Source organism: Vulpes vulpes, chromosome 9 (assembly GCF_048418805.1).
Source record: "Vulpes vulpes isolate BD-2025 chromosome 9, VulVul3, whole genome shotgun sequence".
NCBI lineage: Eukaryota > Metazoa > Chordata > Mammalia > Carnivora > Canidae > Vulpes > Vulpes vulpes.
The window spans coordinates 61,396,289-61,417,079 of record NC_132788.1 but is presented as its reverse complement, the minus strand read 5'-3'; the positions used below and the strand labels follow the sequence as shown (position 1 = coordinate 61,417,079).

Here is a 20,791-nt window from a genome sequence, read left to right as displayed (position 1 = left end):
GAAAGCTTATTGTTCATTTCTAGGTTCCTTCCCAGCATTTGCACTCCATTTCACACTGTTGGTTGCCTAAACTTGGCTTTGGGGAATGTGAGTTGGGACTTAGTCTGGCAGTTTGCAGACATTTGGTGCCATTAGTAACTGTAAGAAAATACAGCTGCTTTCTAAAGACAGGTGTGGCTGTCAAGTAGGTTATACAACAAAATCAGATTGATTTAGGGCTCTCAGGTTTATTTTGTTAAGAAAAGCTAACCTGTATACTAAATTTTCCAAAGATTAGGATTGGCTAGAAATAATACAACTTTAAGATGGGAAAGAATTTTAGGGATCATCTAGTATACTGTTGCTGTTTTAGAAATGAATAAACAAGCCTAGACAGGTTGTGTGATATATCCATCCACTTAAATGGTGGCCAAGCCAACACTAAAAACCAAGTCTCCTTAATCCCAATCAGTACAGAGTTATTCAAGGACTCCCACATTTCTGTTTTCTGTGCAATGCTGATCCTTTATCAGCCTCTCCTTGGATCTCGTTGACAACCTAACAGAGCAAAAGGGCAACTGTCATGTTTAGCTAAGTGTTACCCATTGGAATAGGTGTTTGCATTGAACAACTACAGGGCAGTTGTTTGCTCTGATTCTTTTGGTGCCTTTGGGTTTGTTGAGACTACCAGGGGTGAGGTGGGTATTGTGCCTTAATCTGCATCTCCCACCCATAACATTTAAAAAATTATTTTATTGTGAAACAAGTTTCAGGCTCATAGAAAAGTTGTTGTAAGAATAGTACAAAGAATATATATATATGTGTATATATATGTATGTATATATTCATATAACATTTTTGAATTGAGATTATTTTATCTGCAAATTTGAACTCATTTAATGTGATAATCCCAGTGTGACTTGAAGAGTACACATGTACACAGGTGCCTGGCTGGCTCAGTCATTGGGGAGCATGTGACTCTTGATTTCAGGGTTTTGATTGAGTTTGAGCTCCACTTGGGTATAGAGATTACTTAAAAATAAAATCTTAAAAAAATACACGTAGACAATAAATGCATTATAAGGGGAAACATTAACACCATATTTTTAGAGGATGTCCAATAAATAATTTATTTTGACTTTGACAGACATTTTGCCTCAGAAGTTGTTTATTAATACACTGTATGACTACAATACATGAGGCAGTGAAGAAGATAAAATGGGGAGAAGCACACGGTGTCTAGGAGCATATAACGTAGTCATTATGCACTGTATTCACTATATTTTCCCATGAAAGCCAAAAGACACCAAAATGACATGTGCATAAAAACCGCAGGAAAAAAAGATAAAGGAACAATGCAGCATCAACTTTATTAAATAGGGAAAAATATTACAGGCTACAATTTTATTATTTGTGGGAATCAAGTTTTCTGTTTTTTGGCTATTTTTAAATTTATTTATTTTTTATTTTTTATTTTTATTTTTTTACCATTGTAAAAGTAATATACCACATGTAGATTATGGGTATCTACAAATATATGAGAAGCACTAAAAATTGGTTTGGATAAAAACTATCAAAATTCAACAATAAAAACTAATAAGTGTATAAAAGACCTCAAAGAGGATAGCAAACAAGCTCATGAAAAGGTAATCAAATTGCTAGTCACTGGGGAAATACTAAACCCTTAGTGGGTTACCACAATGTAATTTATTAGAATAGCTAAAACTTTAAAAAAAAACAAAAAAAAACCCTAATAGTACTAAGTGTAGGCAGGGATATGGAACAACTAGAACACTTTTGAATTGCTGGCGAGAATGCAAAATGGTAATAGCCACCCTAGGAAAACAGATTAGCAAATTTAGCAATGTCTGATGAAGCTAAACATACACTTAACATATGACCCAACAAACTTACCCCTAGGTGATTCTCAGGAGAAATGAAAATGTGTTTACACACAACACAATCTGTATATAGATGTTTATAGCAGCTTTATTCATGATTGCTAAAAACTGGAAACAACTCAAATGTCCTTCAGTTGGTGAGTGGATAGTGGAATACCATTTGGCAACGAAAAGGAATAAACTGTTGGAGACATACAACAACATGGATTAATCTCAAACTGATAATGCTAAGTGAAAAGCCAGACTGTGTACTGTATGATTCCATTATATGACATTCTGGAAAACACAAAACTATGGACAGAGGATAGATCAGTGGTTGCCAAGGCTTAAGCCTGGAGGTAGGGTTTGGTCACAGCATCTTTAGGGGATATTCTGTATCTTAATTGTGGTGATGGTTATATGACTTGTCTATACTCAGATCTATACACTAAAATGTGAGTTCTATATGTAAATTTAAAATAAGCTTGGAGAAGAAATAGCCTGGATAGATACACATGCAACTTGTAATAGTTGTCCCTGGGAAGGAGGGAAAGGGGACCAGAGAGGAATTAAAGGGGATTTTAGCCTCACCATATGTTTTATTTAGAAAAAAATAAAGTAAATATGACAGCATACTATTAAATTTATAGGGTAAGATTATCAGTGTTTGCTTTCTTATACTTATTTGTATTTTTAATTGGCCAAAACATAAACCAAGCAAAATATATCCTCCTAAAGGAAAATTCAGAGAAGACATTAAAGTAGAAGGGGGAAGAAGTCACCAGTTGTATTAAAACATTTGGGTGTATTTCCTCTGTTCCATCTCGTCATGTTTGTTTTACTTGGTATATCCTAAATATGTTTTCCTTCCTCTTAAATGATCTTCATAAATATTATTTGCAGTGATGTAATGTCAATCTTAAGGCCTGCAACTGCTCTCATTTTACAGTTGTAGGTATTTCTGTAATATTAAACTGGTGTTTCACTTCACTAACGCGGAAGCACGTATGAGGGTATGTTTGCACGAATCCTGTAAATTACGACGTCTCTGAGCCATTGTAATTTAATAGGAAGTCCTATCTTTCCTTGGAGTTTTCCTCCACAAATGTTTCCATGTACTTGATGTTCAGTACAGCTGGAGGTCCACGTCCCTGCTGGTCACTATCCTGCTGGAAACCATCAGGATACACCAGCTCTTTGTATAATGTATTTTCAAGGAGAGCCCATGGCAAAATCACCCAGCTTCTGGTGTTCTCTTGTAGATTTGTCTGACTCCTTAGATTAACTCATGCCATCATTTTCGCCAAGGCAGGAAGTGGTGAACCTCTCTAATCCAGCACTCTCCTCTGATCACCTTCTTCACACCCTAATATATGCTTCCGTTTCTTTAATTGTAAACTGGAGATAATGACACAGCTTTAATGCATGTGGAATGCTTAGTATAGTGCCTGGCACTTGATAGATTTTTTTTCCATTCTTTGTGAAGTTCATCTTTGAGTTAAAAGAAACCCTCTGAACCCTGCTATTTCTATGCTGTTTCTGCTCTCAGAATCTGTTCCACATTACTGAACGTTTTAATTAGAGTTGCATACCATCTTCCTTGATTACTAGATCTCCAGCCTTCCATAGCACCACATGTAACTTTGTGTGTGTGCCTGTGACCCTCATTGAAGTGCTGTCAAGGCAAGAACCAAGACTTCTCTGCATTGTTCTCAACGCTTAGCAGAATACCTGATACATAGTCCCTCAATAAATACTTATGGAATGAATGAAGGAATGAGTGTTTGTACTTTGTAGTTTTAATCTCCTAGAAATAAACTTCTCATTTCCTGTATTCTCACTTCAGTCCTCTTCACATAGTAGGTCTCATGACTTTTCCCTTTTTACCAGACATCCTCAGTTTTTAAGAATTGACTTACATCAAGTGCACCTATCTCTACTGGAAGAGCATGTGACTCTTGATCTTGGGGTCATGAGTTTGAACCCAATTTTGGTTGTAGAGATTACTTAAAAATAAACTTTAAAAATATTTTAAAAAGAGGGCAGCCTGGGTGGCTCAGCGGTTTAGCGCCACCTTCAGCCCAGGGTGTGATCCTGGAGACCCAGGATAAAGTCCCATGTCAGGCTCCCTGCATGGAGCCTGCTTGTCCCTCTGCCTGTGTGTCTACCTTTCTCTCTCTGGCTCTCATGAATAAATAAAATCTTAAAAAAAAAATCTAAACCTCTTCTGCTTTTGCAGATTTGATTGAGAACAGCTGCCGAGGAGTGTAGACAAGCAAAATGTTTATGCCTTCTCCCTCTGCCATTTCTTTTAAATGTTAGGGCCATAGTGCTGGTCTATAAGCTTAAGTCTTTGTACCTCTTTGGCATGGGGCTTCAGGTGGATTCTCAGTAAGTGGTAGTCCTGTAGGGGTCCTGGGCTTGAAGGCAGTGGGAATAAAATCAAGAAGCAAGCTGGAATGGGATATCTGCCTATGAGCCTTTATCTGACCTCCAAGGTGGATATTTTTGTCTGATGGAAGATGGGAAGGGAAAACTCTTAGGTCCATCTTCAAAGTTCATCCCGGATATAACTACTTTTTGGGAAGCCAGCAAACCACTTTACACCTTGTTTTTTACAACCAATATCATACTCTCACTATATTTCTTGTGTGTTTGCCCAGTATAGCCTGTGAAAGTTTTCAGGACAGAGACAGTGTGTTTATAATGTTAACTGCTGTTATTTGCTGAGCACTTTCCATGTGCTAGGCGCTTACCACTTTCCACTTAACACTTGTCCACAGTTTTGTGACCTAATTCTTAAAAATGAGCAAAGTCCCAGAGATTTTTTTTTAAAGATTTTATTTATTCATGAGAGCCAGAGAGAGAGGCAGAGACATAGGCAGAGGGAGAAGCAGGCTCCCTGTGGGGAGCTCAATGTGGGACTCCATCCCCAGACCCCAGGATCACGACCTGAGTCAAAGGCAGACGCTCAACAACTGAGCCACCCAGGCATCCCCAAAGTCTCAGAGAATTTAAAGAATTTTGCCCAACATCACATATCTGAGGCTACATGCAGACTGAGAACCTAGGTGAGTGTGAATTTCAGAGGGCACACAGACTGCAATGTTGAGTGTTACTCCCATTTCAATTTTCTTTATTTTTTTAAGATTTTATTTATTCATTCATGAGAGACACACAGAGAGAGGCAGAGACACAGGCAGAGGGAGAAGCAGGCTCCATGCAGGGAGCCCATCATGGGACCTGATCCTGGCTCTCCAGGATCACACCCTGGGCTGAAGGCAGGTGCTAAACCTCTGAGCCACCTGGGCTGCCCTCCATTTCCTTTTTTTTTTTTTTTTTTTCTGTATATATATATATTTTTTGGAGTTCAATTCACCAACATATAGCATATCACCCAGTGCTCAGCCCAAGTGCCCCCCTCATGGTCCATCACCCAGTCACCCCAACCCCCTGCCCACATCCCCTTCCACCACCCCTTGTTCGTTTCCCAGTTAGGAGACTCTCATGTTCTGTCACCCTCACTGATATTTCCCACTCATTTTCTCTCCTTTCCCCTTTAATCCCTTTCACTATTTTTTATATTCCCCAAATGAATGAGACCATATAATGTTTGTCCTTCTCCGATTGACTTACCTCACTCGGCATAATACCCCCCGGTTCCATCAATGTCGAAGCAAATGGTGGGTATTTGTCATTTCTAATGGCTGAGTAATATTCCATTGTATACATAAACCACATCTTCTTTATCCATCATCTTTTGATGGACACCAAGGCTCCTTCCACAGTTTGGCTAATGTGGCCATTGCTGTTAGAAACATCGGGGTGCAGGTGTCCCGGCGTTTCATTGCATCTGAATCTTTGGGGTAAATCCCCAGCAGTGCAATTGCTGGGTCGTAGGGCAGGTCTATTTTTAACTCTTTGAGGAACCTGCACACAGTTTTCCAGAGGGGCTCTACCAGTTCACATTCCCACCAACAGTGTAAGAGGGTTCCCTTTTCTCCACATCCTCTCCAACATTTGTGGTTTCCTGCCTTGTTAATTTTCCCCATTCTCACTGGTAGAGGTGGTATCTCATTGTGGTTTGGATTTGTTTTTCCCTGATGGCCAAGTGATGCAGAGCATTTTCTCATGTGCATGTTGGCCATGTCTACTAATCCTTCTGATCATGTCCAGAGGAAAGTTGGTTTGACAATTAACACTTGGTATTTAACACCTAACCTTTGGCTAACTACTTGAACGAAGACTCAGGCCTTTTGACAGACCACAGATAAAGTTTAGCAACTCGTTTCCTTTGAACTTAGTGCCCCTGTACTCTTCTGTGACAAATGAGACTGAATTTCCACTGATGGTAAAATTAACTTAACTGCTTTGCGTTATGTATAGAATGAAAACCTTTAAAAGGAAGCTTTAAAAACTGGTAATACTTCTCGCCTCCTCAGACCGCTTCTGGGTGGCTGTAGGAAACTAGGAAGAGAAGGAAATTTTGTCTTTATTATGCTCTTTTACACAAAAGTCGAGTTTTGTGACCCAAAATGGAGAGAAACGAACAAGAAAATGACTAAGTAAATAATATGCATATAGTAGGGAGAATATGGCATACACCATGAAGGTATCAAGGGAATGAATGAAACTAAGGAGCTGCTGTGGCAAAGACATATTGGTGCAAAAAAAATAAAAATCCACCTGATGGAGGACGCCCGCGGAGGAAGCGGCCTACCCCCAGCCTCCGCCGGCCGTGCGCGGGGTTCCCGCGGCCGGAGGCCCCCCCGCGCTTGCGCAGTTTCAAGCCGCCATTTCTGCCACAGTAGCCAGTCCCCGCCCGGGAGCGCGCGAACACAGCGCGCACGCTTGCGGGGCCGCGCACGCACGCACGCACGCACGCCCCGCCCCGCCCCGCCAGGCCCGCAAATCCCCGGCGGCGGGCCTCGCGTTGTCTAGGCTCCGGGAGGTAATGCCCCGGAAGGCAGGGAACGTGGAGGAGGCCGAGGCGGGCGCCGAGGAGGTGGGCGCCGAGGAGGTGGGCCCTGAAGAGTCCGGCGGGGAGGAGTCTGGCGCGGAGGAGTCCGGCCCGGAAGAGTCTGACGCGGAGGAGCCGGGCGCTGCGGCGGAGATGGAGGCCGGGCAGCCGCGGCCGGTGCTGCGCTCGGTGAACTCGTGCGAGCCGTCCCAGGTCATCTTCTGCAACCGCAGCCCGCGCGTCGTGCTGCCGGTGTGGCTCAACTTCGACGGCGAGCCGCAGCCCTACCCGACGCTGCCGCCGGGCACGGGCCGCCGCATCCACAGCTACCGAGGTAGGCGGGCCGGGGTCGCCGGGCCCGGCCCCCCTCCGCCGCCGGGGTCCCCCTTCCTCCCGGGGCGCAGCGAGCGCCTGCTGGAGCCCCCGAGTTTGTGACAGATACAGTTGGACGCTACTAGTAAGTGGCAGCTAATTCTTCAGACGACTGGGTAGTTAGTTTTCACTTGAGGGGCTCTTCCCGTCACACTCGTAGGTTACCCCTGAAAGTGCTGCCTGCCTAACGCCCGCGTGTCCCCAGTGGGCCGGGGCCGCGTAGGGTCCCCACCTTCCAGGGGAACCCGGGCGGGGGCGGGGGCTGACGGAGGCGTAAACGGGTACCAGCCCGTGACCCTGTCGCCTCTAGAGGAAGGGAGCCCCGCGGAGAGGGGAGCTGGGAGCGGGTTCCTGCTCGGGACGGGAGGGGGTGTGTCATGTCCCTTGGGGAGCGCCTCCCGGAGCGGGCCGCGTGCGGGGCTGACCCACCGAGAGGAGTCCGCGGGGGGACCGGCCTGGGTGGACAACACCTGCAGCCCAGGGGGAGGACAAGGCACCGGATGGCGGGAGCGAAGCCCGAAAGGTTTTCCCCCCCTGGGAAGAAAGGGGGTGTTGAGTTTTTAGGCAGGTCAATGACAGCGGCTGATTGATTGAAGAGACTTTATTTATTCATGAGACACACAGAGGGAGGCAGAGACACAGGCAGAGGGCGAAGCAGGCTCCTCACAGGGAGCCTGCTCTGGGATTTGATCCCTGGATCTGGGATCTCCCCCTGAGCAAAAGGCGGACACGCTCAGCCGCTGAGCCACCCAGGCGTCCCTCTTTTGATTTTTCATACAAGAGATTCGTTTAGTCTTTGACTACCGAACTTACCTTTTTCCGGCTGGCTTTTTCTCAACTTGATGTTTTTGCACTTTTTTTTCTTGAGAAGCACAGATGTAAGGAGTTAGTGAAATTATTTTAGTTTGCAGTGTTTGGTGTGATTTGCAATTCATGTTTGCTGTTTGATCATGGTAGCAGAAAAGGCATGGTATTTGGAGCTGCAAGTACATGCTCTTTTTTCCTTACTGTCCCTTTTCCCTTGACCAAGTTACTTGGCTTTTTTAGAGCTCTTCTCATATGTAAATAGATCTGTTGTGACGATTGAGTAAGATAATATTATTTGTTGGAAGGGTTTTGTTCAATATTTAAGCAGAATGAGAGGCAGGTACTTCAGTGTCTGTCAAGGAAGATGCAGAAAATGGGTGTGTAGCTACATAACAGCCTCTGCTTATTTTAACAGGTCACCTTTGGCTCTTCCGAGATGCGGGGACATATGATGGGCTTCTGGTTAACCAAACTGAACTGTTTGTGCCATCTCTCAATGTTGATGGACAGCCAATTTTTGCCAACATCACACTGCCAGGTACTGATGTTCCATCTTTTAATTTTTTTTATTATTAAAAAATTTTTTTTAAAGATTTTTTTTTTTTTATTTGAGAGGGAGGTGGGGATTGAGCGCAGGAGAGAGCACAAGCAGTGGAGAGGGAGAAGTACGTTGCCCTCTGAGCAGGGAGCCTGATGTGAGGCTCAGTCCTAGGACCCTGGGACCATGACTGGAACCAAAGGCAGCCACTTAACTGACTGAGCCCCCCAGGTGCCTCCCCCTATCTTTTTAAAAAGATAAGACTGGGGGCTCCTGGCTGGCTTAGTTGGTAGATAGAGCATGTGACTCGTGATTTCATGGGTGTGAGTTCAAGCCCCACATTGGGTGTAGAGATTACTTAAAAATAAATAAGTAAAAATAATAAATAAAAAGATAAAACTGTTGTAATAAGTAAGGAATAAGCCACCTGGAGGCGCCAGATCTTTAGTGGTTTTTACTGGATGCTAGCCAAGTTAGCCAACCTTTCTGTGGCCTATTTTCCACCACAAATAAAATGGAATAAATTTGTATCCTCTATATTGAACAGAGATGTTGTGGTTTCTCAGAAGCTCTTAGGGCTTGTCAGAGATGGGCTAAATTAAAATATCTGATTGTAGGGGGGCACCTGGCTGCCTCAATTGGTAGAGCATGTGACTTTTGATGTGAGGAGCATATGACTCTTGGTGTCAGGGTTATGAGCTCAAGCCTCACATTGGGGGTAAAGATTACTTACAAATTTTAATAAATAATAAACATCTGTTGAATTATGAATTCATTTTGTTTACCCTGCCTTAGAGAAGAAATATGCTCTGGAGTCTTAGAAGAAGAATAAGGTATAGAGAATGAGACACCATGTCTTTCAGTGTCATAGCTTTTTTTTTCTTAATTTGACAGAGGGAGAGGGAGAGAGTGCGCACAAGTAGGGAGAGCAGCAGGCAGAGGGAGAGGGAGAAGCAGGCTCCTTGCTGAGCAGAGAGCCTGACATGGGTCTTGATCCAGGGACCCTGGGTTCATGACCTGAGCACAGTGGCAGACACTTAACCAACTGAACCACCCAGGTACCCCTAGTGTTGTATCTTTTTTTTTTTTTTTTTTTTTTTAAGATTTATTTACTCATGAAAGACAGGGAGAGAGAGAGCGCGTGAGACACAGGCAGAGGGAGAAGCAGGCCCCATGCAGGGAGCCCGATGCGGGACTCCCATGCAGGGAGCTCCTGGGTCTCCAGGATCAGGCCCTGGGCCGAAGGCAGGTGCTAAACCGCTGAGCCACCTGGGCTGCCTGTGTTGTATCTTTTAATGTTATTTAACCCACTCAAGCTCACAGTGCTAAACGGGGTAAAAAAAAAAAAATCACCAAATTGAACGTTAACATCATAGTTTACTGTTTGTTTAAAACCCAATTAATTTTAGTAGGTTGAACCCAAAGAAACTGATAGTTAAAAAACGCCAAGTACAAGGGTGTCTGACTGGCTTAGTCAGTGGAGCAGCAACTATTGATCTTGGGATTATGAGTTTGCGTCCCAAGTTGGGTATAGAGATTACTTAAAAATAAAATCTTAAATAAGAAACAAAGACAAACCCAAATACCTATAGCTTCATAAGGTTTAAACTGATACTGATATGTATGTATGGATCCCATTTTAAGGAAGAAAATGTTCAAAAATTGATAAGGCAAAATATACTTTTATCAATTTATATACTTTTATCAATTATACTTTTATCAATTTAACTCAGGACTTATCAATTTTAAATTGATAAAAGTATATTTTGCCTTACAGGATGCTCTTAAAGAGTAGATTCCCCAGTGAGTTTAACATAGAATTGGAGTTCCTCAAAATCCAGTTGCAAAATTTTTTGGTTATCTATTGCTGTGTGACAGCTACCCCCAAGCTAACAATTACCTTTTTATTCATAATTCTACAGTCTAGGCTGAGATCAGGTAGGTGGTTATTCTGCTCATTGGTGGCCATTTGTGTGGCTGACTGCTGGCAGGTTGGCTGGGGGCTGGGCCTCTCTCCCATGCATTCTCAGGGTTCTTTCCTCTTTGTGTAGTCTCTCCTGCAGGGTAGCTCTGGGCTTCTAAGAGTGTAAAAGTGGAAGTTGCCAGGGCTTCTTAAAGGTTAGTTTCAGAATTGGCACAGTATCTGTCACTTCACCCACATTGATTTAGTTTAAATGAATCACAAGCCCAGCCAACTTGTAAAGGGAAATGACTACACGAGGTCATATGTACCTTGAGTTGTCCATTAGGGCCAGCACATTACACTCTGCCACATGCATTTACTCCCTTTATTTGCCCAAAGTAAAGTCCATCTATAGTAAATGGAATTGCTGTGGTTGGCAAAGCCTCTTGCTCATCCATTGTCCCGAGGCCTGAGTCTGCTCCTGAGGATTTGGTTTTCTGCATTTGCAGTGTATACTCTGAAAGAGCGGTGCCTCCAGGTTGTCCGAAGCCTAGTCAAGCCTGAGAATTATAGGAGACTGGACATCGTGAGATCCCTCTATGAAGATCTGGAAGACCACCCGAATGTAAGGAAAGACCTGGAGCGGCTGACACAGGAGCATATTGAAAATCAGCGGATGGAAGGGGAGACTGAGGATTTTAATTGAAATTTGCACTCCTGAGTCTCAGCCTTTGATGGTACTGACAAGTCTTGATCTATATTTAGGACTGGTCACTTATTCTCAGATTCAAGGTGTCTCATTCTCAGAGTAAAAAATCCTCCATTGCTTAAAGGAAAGTTAACTGACTGCACTAGGCATTATGATGTTTCGGGCAAATATCACAAGATGTAACTTAATGCCTGCCCCTTCTAGAAGTATTCTTCAAATAGTTGCGTTTTTGCCTCCTAGTAAGTCAGGAAAGTTTCTATGTAAGGACTTCTGTGTAAGTAATTCAATAAGAATTGCAGCATATTCTTTAATTGTAAGAAAGCAGTGGCATCTGTTTTCAATTGCTGTGTTGTGGTAGGTGATGTGTCTGCCTCCTGCTTTGAGAAGACAGAGATGTCCTTGAGGCAGGGACAAGTCTGTCTCCTCTTTTGAGACCCCAGTGCCTCACACATTATGAGCCTTCAGTCAGTGTTTGTTGAATGAACAAACCAGCAGATACTTTGGTAGAAAGTGTTTGAAGGTTTTGCCCTTTTTTGGGGGGTGGGGAGGTGGGTACCTTACAACGTATACAGTAAACAAATGTTTTAAAGGGAATCACTTTTATAGGAAGCACTTTTTATAACTTTCTAAACTTTGTGCTTTTCTCTGCCCACTGTTATTGTAGTTTATTTTGTTTCTAAACCAGGATTAGCTTTCTATAGTTATTGTGGTGATTGCTTTTTTGAAACTTGACATATGCACAGAAGATAGGAGAAAATAGCTGTCCTCTTGTTTAGTTGTAGTATTAAGGAGCTACTACTGTATTGTAAATAGGTTTTTGCTAAGTGTGAGTATTTCTGTTACTTTTTGTAAATCCTCTACCTTTCTGTTTGGCTTAGCATTGTTTTGTTTTGTTTCCTTAAATGCTGGCAGTGTTTTAACCAGGGGCCAGCAGTGTTGGGGTAGCAGGGACCACTAAGGGGCGCCACTCACTGGCTCATCTGGACTTGCAGGGCTGCCTGGTTCTGCATTTTTCATCAGGCAGGAGGATCTGGTGACACTTTACACCTGGCTGGGGAGAGGCGGAAGCCCTCTACCTTTTGGAAGTTACTCATAATACACAGTGGATTCAGGGAGTAGCCTGGAATGTTTTATAGTTTTATAAATGTACAAATCCTTTCTTATAGGCTGGACTTAAATTGATTAACTGAAATTCAAAAGTTCTATCAGGCTTTCTTTTTTGGTAACTAATAGTTAAAAAAAAAAATTGCCCCCAATTGAGAAAATTTTGGTAAAGACAGTAAAGTAAAAGAAAAAAAAAAAAAAATCAATGCAGATACACTACTTGAATACAGCCCCTAACATTTTGACTTTTGGCCTTTTTAGGGCATCTTTTGGTTAGTTTGGTTTTACATAGTTGGGATCATATAGAATATAACAGTTTTGTATTCTACCTTCTAAGTCATGACTTTATAACTGAATGTTTTCCCATGGTAATGTAGACATTAGTGCAGTCTTCCTTTTATAAACAATGCGATATTTCTTGGTACCTATAGTTTCTGTACTAACCTTTGAGCACAATTCCTGTGCTCGGAAATAAGCGTGAAGTAAGACAATGCCCCACGGTTTCCCTAGGCTTTGTTTCACCTAATCTTAATCCCCTCTTTGAATATTCAAATTGGCCGTTGTTTTTTAAGCATGCTGTAGTACTCACTCAGTGACATGCCCCTTGGTGTCTGACATGTTACTGAGCTGTTGGGTGGGAAGGAAGAAATGCTGGGGAACAGGCAGCAGTGTGTGTTTGAGGGTGGGATGGGTAGGGGGATGTCAGGAAGTCTACTGTTGCTGGATTCGTTCACTGTTGGTTTTAATTTTTTTTTTTTAAAACTTGTCTTTGTGTCCAAATGAGATTCGTGTTCCTCCTGTGAAAACATGCAGTTTGAGTACTGTGTTTTTTATGTTGTCCAAGAAGGATTGAAAACCTGTAGCATGAATAATATATATTTTTCATTTGAAATTTTATGATTGTATTAAATGTATTGCTCCTAAAAGACTGTGATGTTTCCTATTTCAAGTTAAAAAAAAAAAAGCTGTTCTTGAATACATTAAATGGTGCTGAGCAAAAGCAATAGGTTGGGTGTGTTGGTGTGGCTCTGTTGTGAGAGAGCTGTGTTTCTGTAAAGGCTTATGTGGGGAGGGGTATTGCAGACACAAGCACTTGTCTTCATGCTCAGCCTCTTTTCTTTCCAGCCTTGATTTCTTTTATTTTTTGTTTCTATTATTTTTATTTTTTTATTTTCCTTTTTAATTAAAAAAATTTTTTTAAAGATTTTATTTATTTATTCATGAGAGACACACAGGGAGAGAGGCAGAGACACAGGCAAAGGGAGAAGCAGGCTCCATGCAGGAAGCCCGACGTGGGACTTTATCCCAGGACTCCAGGGTCACACCCTGAGCCAAAGGCAGACACTCAGCTGCTGAGCCACTCAGGTGTCCCTATTTTTTTTATTTCCTTAAGTAATCTCTATACCCAGTGCAGGGCTTGAACTCATGACTTGGAGATCAGGAGTTATGTGCTCTACAGACTAATAAGCCAGCCAGGCACCTTACCCTGGTTTCATGTGTGTGTGTATGTATGTATGTATTTAAATTTTTTTTCTTTTCACCTTGGTGGTGAAAATTTTTTAAAGATTTTATTTATGTATTTATTTAGAGAGACCACAGTGGGGGGAGGGACAGAGAGGAGATCTCAAGCAGATTGTACTGAGCATGGAGCCCAAAGCAGGGTTCAATCTCATGACCCTGAGATATGACTTGAGCTGAAACCAAGAGTGGAATTCTTAACTGCCTGAGCCACTCAGGTGCGCTCACCCTGGGTTTTTCTTTCTTTCTTTTTTTTTTTTTTTAATATAAACATCTTTAGCTTCATTTTTCACATAAAAATGAAATATTACTGTGAAAAAAATTAACCACTACAGAAAAGCGTTAAGAAGAAAAGTACTCACATTGGGGAAAACCTGGGTTTTTTTTTTTTGTACATAAACAGAACCAACCTTCACAGACACCTCACTGGAGAAGATACACAGTTGGCAAGTAAGCATATGAAAATGTGCTCCACATCATATAGTCAGGGATATGCAAATTGAAACAACAAGGAGGGGCACCTAGGTAGCCCAGTTGGTTAAGTGTCTGCCTTTGGCTCAGTTCATGATCTCAGAGTCCTGGCATCAAGCCCTGCAACAGGCTCCCTGCTCAGCAGGAAACCTGCTTCTCCCTCTCCTATTCCCCCTGCTTGTGCTCTCTCTGTCAAATGAATGAATACAATCTTAAAACCCCAAAAAACTATAAGGGGAGGGGCACCTGGGAGGCTCAGTCAGTTAAGCATCTGACTCTTGATCTTAGCTCAGGTCTTGGTCTCAGGGTCATGAGTCCATGTTGGGCTCCACCCTGAGCATGGAGCTTACTTAAAAACAACAACAACAAGGAGATACCAATATACAACCTAGTAGAGTGGCCAAAATCTGAAAGATGGCCAACAAATGCTGCCCAGGATGCCGAGCAACATGAATTCTCACTGCTGGTGGGAATGCAAAATGGTACAGCCACTTTGGAAGACAGGTTGGCAGTTCCTTACAAAAGTAAACATTCTCTTATATATTCCAGTAATCATGCTCCTTGATACCCGAAGGAATTAAAAACCTTGGATATTTATAGCAGCTTCATTCATAATTGCCAAAACTTAGAAGGAACCAAGGTGTCCTTTAGTAGGTGAATGGGTAAATAAACTAGTTCCAGGTTCTGAATGACAGCACTAAAAAGAAATGAGCTGTCAAGCATGAAAGGACATGGAGGAAACTTTAACGCATATTACTAAGTGAAAGAAGCCAATCTAAAAAGGTCACATGGTATATGATTTCAGCTGTATGACACTGTGGAAAAGGCCAAACTATGGAGTCAGAAGATAATGGTTGCCAGGGTATGGAGTGGAGAGTGGGATGAATAGATGGAGCATGGGGCTTTTTGGACAATAAAACTCTTCTGTTTGATACTATAACATATGTGAGTTTTTACAGCATAGAATATACAACAACAAGGAGGAACCCTAAAGTAAACTATGGACTTGGGGTGATACGGGTGTGTCAGGGAAGGTTCATCACTTGAAACAAATGTGCCACTTTGGTAGGGACATTAATCATGGGGGAAGCTTTGCATTTGTGGGGGCGGGAGGTATATGTGAAATCCCTGTACCTTCCTCTCAATTATGCTGTGATCTTAAAGTCTATTTTAAAAAAAAGAACCAAAAATGGTAAGTGGTTTCTATTTTACCAGCGCGTATACTGAGCAGGTGATAAAAGGACAGGCTCTGTCCTAGAAATCAACACACTAAGGATATGAAATAGGTATTAGTGTTTTGCACTCTTGACAAGTGAGCACCAATGTGAACTTTTCAGTTACTTTCACACGAGGTTTCTGTATGCATCCCATTCTTAGCACCTCACTCTACCCTATGCCAGTCACTGGGCTGCCTGATATCCCTTCAATATTTCCCTTTTCTGTCAACACACCTAAACTCCTTGCCCCAGCAAAACATTTCCCTGGGGCTTCCCCTCGCCACACATACACAGTAACCCATTGGTAAATGGGATCTATGGGATCTGACACGATCTCCAGGTCGACATTGTTAGAAGTTTAGCTGTAGGACACCTAGCTGGTGTTGCAGAGAATTGGTTGTGGGGAATCGCTCCCCCTGCCCCAACATTTGGTGGCCAGAAGTGTCAAAAGTTAAGTGTTCTGTGTAAAAGGAAAGGAAAAACATACAGGAGAAGGGAGAACTGGTTTTTTTCCTACACAGGAGGAGGAGAGGCTAGGACTGGGTTTTTAAATTCACCCTGTGAAAATTAGTGGAAGGAAAACTCACAAAAGTGGAGTCAGGAGGCCAGCAGGGGGCGATCTCATGCCCTCTCACTCCTTAGTTGTAGACACCCCCACCCCCACCCCTAACAGGAAGACAAGGACCATGCAGGTGGACACTACTATCCCAGTTGGAGGAAAAAAGATTTCCTCTTCTCCCAGCAACAGCTCAGCCAGTGAGACAACTCAGCCAATGAAAAGCCACTATGCTATGAACTCCCAGTTTGCTCTAATGGACTTCGTTTATAACAGCAATCCCAACTCCCCTCTTACCTCTGTAAAAGAGCCTTCCTGTTTTTTGTTCCATGACTTGCCTATGGTTTTGTAGTAGCTTGTGTGTCCTGAATCGCAATTCTCTGCTATTCCTGAATAAACCCATTTTTGCTGATAAAATAACTGACAGTTTTATTTTTAAGGTTAGCCACAATTTTTTTTTTTTTTTTTTTTTTGGACAGTGATCATGTCTTATCAGAAAAAACAAAGATTTTTTTTTAAAGATTTTATTTATTTATACATGAGAGACACAGAGAGAGGCAGAGACAGGCCGAGGGAATCCATGGAGCCCTATGTGGGACTCCATCCCAGGAACTTGGGATCATTCCTTGAGCCAAAGGCAGATGCTCAACCGCTAAGCCACACAGGTATCCCGAAGATATTTTTATTAGGAAGAAAATATATGTACAAAATACACACAGACGCTTTATTAATCCTCTATCATCAGTCTTCTTTCTCATCCCAACTTCCTGATAAAATACTGGTTCTCAGCTCTGTGCACGATTGGAATTACCATGAAGCTTTTTATTTTATTTTTTAAAGATTATTTATTTATTAAGATTTATTTATTTAAGAGAGAGAGAGAGCGCGTGCATGTATGCACCAGTGGGGGGGGGGTTGCCGAGGGAGAAGGAGAGAGAATCCCTAGCAGGCTCCCCGCTGAGATAAGAGCCCCCTGGTGGGCCTTCATCTGCTAACCTGAGATCATTATGGGGGTGGGAGCCAGAATCAAGAGTCTTGCTCTACTAGCTGAGCCACCCAGGTGGCCCAACCTGGGAAGCTTTTTAAAATGCTAGTGCCTGAGCCCTGGCCCAGCTCCACCCACAATTGAGTCTGGATCTGTGGAGATCAGGCTGGGCATGTGTAGCTTGTTAAAGCTCCCTAGGTAATTCTAATATGCAGCCAGAGTGCTTTCCACAGACTGTAATTTCAAGGAAATTAAATGTGAATAGGTCAAAATGACATAACTACATAACTAATTACATTCACCCTCAATAATTGTCTCTGATTGTAGTAGGGAGGGTGTTGGCCATGGAAAGCAGCTAATTAGTAGAAGAAATGAACTGTGCAGTATCAAAGGACATTTCTTTGTGGTGAGGCAGTATACTAGAGTAGAAAGAACACTTCCTTTGGAGACAAATTTGGGTTGAATCCTGTCAGCCAATTGGATTGATGCCTCAGTTTTCTCATCTGTAGAATGGGAACAATAATCCTGCTTTGTAGGGTTGTTGTGAGCATCCCAGATAGTGTATTCTAAATGCTTGGTACTTGGTAGGTGAGCAGCAGCTCTATTAATTAGTAATAAGGATCTTACTTTGAAGAATTTATTCTAAAGAATGGGGACCATGATGTCTCCCTAAGATGATCTGATCAGGCCCTGAACTTCTTAGGCCTTTTCGGAGGAGAAAACACTAGGTCTCAGATTCCAAGCCCTGAGGATGGGGTGAGAAAGAAACTTGCCAAGAGCCCAAAGAGCATACAGAGAAGTTGTAGGGACTTGTCCATCCTGGACTGGCCAAGGCTGAATGCAGATCTCCTGAGACCTCAAAGCCCCATCAAGGGGAAGAGACCCCATGGCACTAATAATGCAAAAAGACAGATGCTCTGTGCTTGCAGAAGTGAGGGAGAAGCAGGCAGAGAACTCTGCAAGTAAAAAAAAAAATGAAAGAAGAGGACGTTTGCCCTGGGATGTAATTGCTTTCCCCTTCAACTCCACCTTCCACCACTGCTGAAACATGAGACTTCCCCTGCAAAACAGTCACATAACACCGAAATATGCCCCAATTTCAACATCAAAGGGGTGGACTCACATACAAGCAACCCTTTATTTTTTTATTTTTTAAAAGATTTTATTTATTCATGAGAGACACACAGAAAGAGGCAGAAACACAGGCAGAGGGAGAAGCAGGCTCCCTGTGGGGAGCCAATATGGGACTCGATCCCAGACCCCCGGATTATGTCCTGAGCCAAAGGCAGATGCTCAACCACTGAGCCACCCAGGTGTCCCACAAGCAACCCTTTACTGGGCTAAATACTTCACAGTTTAACCCAAGCATTTGGAGGTCCATGTAAGCTTCATACCAATCCTTCAAAGTAGTTAGGGCAGGATATCCAGTTTACAAAACAGAAAAATGAAGGTTTCCTCAAGGATGAAGAGTCCGTGAATGAACTGAGATCTCAGATCCTGATAGAATTTGAACGCAATGGATGCCTTTTTCTTTTCTTTTCTCTTTTTTTTTCTTTCTTTTAAAAATGAGTTTGATGTCCTTTGATCCTTTGTCCTTTGATGGATCGCGGGAGCACTCTTGGTGGAGCTTTTTTCAATATGGCAGCTAACATTTTACGCCTATTCTCTGTGCAGGAAAGACTGGGTAGTAGACATTCCATATGGGCTGTATAAACTGATTTAATCCATTTCCCTAGCGCATGACTCTAGGGAATAGAAATAACTAGTGCCATTTTACAGATGTGGAAAGCACTTTGAAAAGTGAAATGGGCTGTCTGGGTCACAAAGCCTGTTGGTGGCAGAACCAGAACGTGCTCCCAGGACTTCCCACTTTCATTTCATTTCATTTCCTTCTGTAGCCATACTTAGCTGATGTTTATGGCCACAAAATATAACTCTAGTTTATCTGCCCTCAGTGACATTGTGTAATCTTTTGGAACCCCTTTATTTCTGTGGGGAAAGAAAAGGGATAATACTATCTATAGCATAGGCTTATGAGAATTACAGAAAATAATCTATGAAAAGCACATTGTAGGTGTAGGTAAATGGTAGTTATTATAATAAAGAGGCAGTTTATAGGCAGTGGTCAGACTGTTTGGGTTCAAATCCCAGCTCTGTCACTTGTACCTGTATGATGTTAGGCAAGTTACTCAACCTCTCTGTGCTTTGGGTTCCTCATCTGTAGAATGGGGGTAATAGCCACACCTAATAGGGTCATTGTAAGGAGTAGGAATAACCCAGGTGAAGTCTACACATGGTAAATGATCAATAAGTACCAGCCATTTTTAAAAATTTTATTTATTAGAGAGAGAGGCAGAGACACAGGCAGAGGGAGAAGCAGGCTCCATGTAGGGAGCCCTATGTGGGACTCGATCCCAGGACCCCAGGATCACACCCTGGGCTGAAGGTGGCGCCAAACTGCTGAGCCACCCGGGCTGCCCAGCACCAGCCATTATTAGTACAAGTTCTCTTCCTATCCTATTTAATAATTCAATTTGCCCTGAAGTCTCTCTTATTCTGTTTTCCCTCATTAAGATTTATTACCTTTTAAGATAAGAACGCAATGAGCCACCCCTACTCCTACTCTTTTTCATCACACTCTGCTTTTTTTTTTTTTTTTTTTTTTTAAGATTTATTTATTTTGGAGAGAGAGCACGTAAGAGCAGGAGGGGCAGAAGGAGAGGGAGAGGGAGAGAGAAAGAAAGAGAGAGAGAGAATCCTCAAGCAGACTCCACACTGAACGGGAGCCAGAATTGGGCTCCATCTCATGACACTGAGATAACAGCTGCAGCCGAAACCAAGAGTTGGAAGCTTAATGACTGCACCCCCCAGGCGCCCCCATCACACTCTGCTTTTATTCTGGAATGTTACTTATATTCTTCTATAGTGCTAAGTTATTTACTGCTTATTGCCTGTCGCCCTGCAGGGCACGGATTTTGTCCTTTTTTCCTCAGAGATATTCTGGGCAGTGCCTGGCATGTAGTAGCTGCTCAATAAATGTTAGCTGTTATTATGATAAGGTCCATTTTGACTATTTAACAGACCTCCCGCTGCTCGCTCTGAATTCCTAATACCCCTTAACCACCTTTCCTTCTTTTGTGCAATAGCACTTAACACCTTTTAACACACCACCTAACTTGTTAGGTACTTTCATTACTTAGAGCTAGTTTTCTTCCCCCCATCATCTAGATTGTAAGTCCCATGAAAACAAGGAAGTTTGTAGGTTTTCTCCACTAATGTACCTCCAACACCTTGAACACCTTGCCTGGCATATAGTAGGTGATTAATAAGAGTATTTGTTGAATGAATTATATGTGGCAGAGCGCCAAAAGCACTGGGCCTGGAGTCAGAAGACCTGCTGGGACTGCCACTGAACTCTTCCGTGTGTCCTTTTTTTTTTTTTTTAAGATTTTATTTATTTATTAGAGACACAGAGAATGAGAGAGAGAGAGAGAGGCAGAGACACAGGCAGAGGGAGAAGCAGGCTCCATGCAGGGAGCCCGACGTGGGATTCGATCCCGGGTCTCCAGGATCACGCCCTGGGCCGAAGGCAGGCGCCAAACCGCTGCGCCACCCAGGGATCCCCTCTTCCGTGTGTCCTTAAACGCGTTGCCCCCACCCCAGCCCACCCTGCGCCTCAGTTTCCCCTCGCGGCTCCGACGCCGGTTCCGCAGCGGCTCCAGCTGGGCGGCGTCGTGCCGCGCGCGGCCGCTGGGGGGCGGTGGTGCCCGGCGCCCGGCCCCGCCCACTTCC

General features: G+C 43.0%; 1 protein-coding gene across 1 annotated transcript; it reads left to right on the top strand.

Moving 5' to 3' along the window:
- The first annotated feature begins 6,732 nt into the window (after nucleotides 1-6,732).
- Nucleotides 6,733-13,256, top strand: VHL (von Hippel-Lindau tumor suppressor). Its single transcript, XM_026016914.2, has 3 exons — nucleotides 6,733-7,153; nucleotides 8,414-8,536; nucleotides 10,949-13,256. Exons 1-3 carry the CDS (start codon nucleotides 6,814-6,816, stop codon nucleotides 11,143-11,145), a joined length of 660 nt encoding a protein of 219 aa, XP_025872699.1. The 5' UTR covers nucleotides 6,733-6,813; the 3' UTR covers nucleotides 11,146-13,256.
- The last annotated feature ends 7,535 nt before the right edge of the window (nucleotides 13,257-20,791 follow it).

Excerpts from the sequence above, each read along its gene's own strand:
- VHL (XM_026016914.2), top strand. The coding sequence starts at position 6,814 with ATGCCCCGGAAGGCAGGGAACGTGGAGGAGGCCGAGGCGGGCGCCGAG. Across the intron at positions 7,154-8,413 it reads CCGCATCCACAGCTACCGAG|GTCACCTTTGGCTCTTCCGA; the intron begins GTAGGCGGGCCG and ends TTATTTTAACAG. Across the intron at positions 8,537-10,948 it reads TGCCAACATCACACTGCCAG|TGTATACTCTGAAAGAGCGG; the intron begins GTACTGATGTTC and ends CTGCATTTGCAG.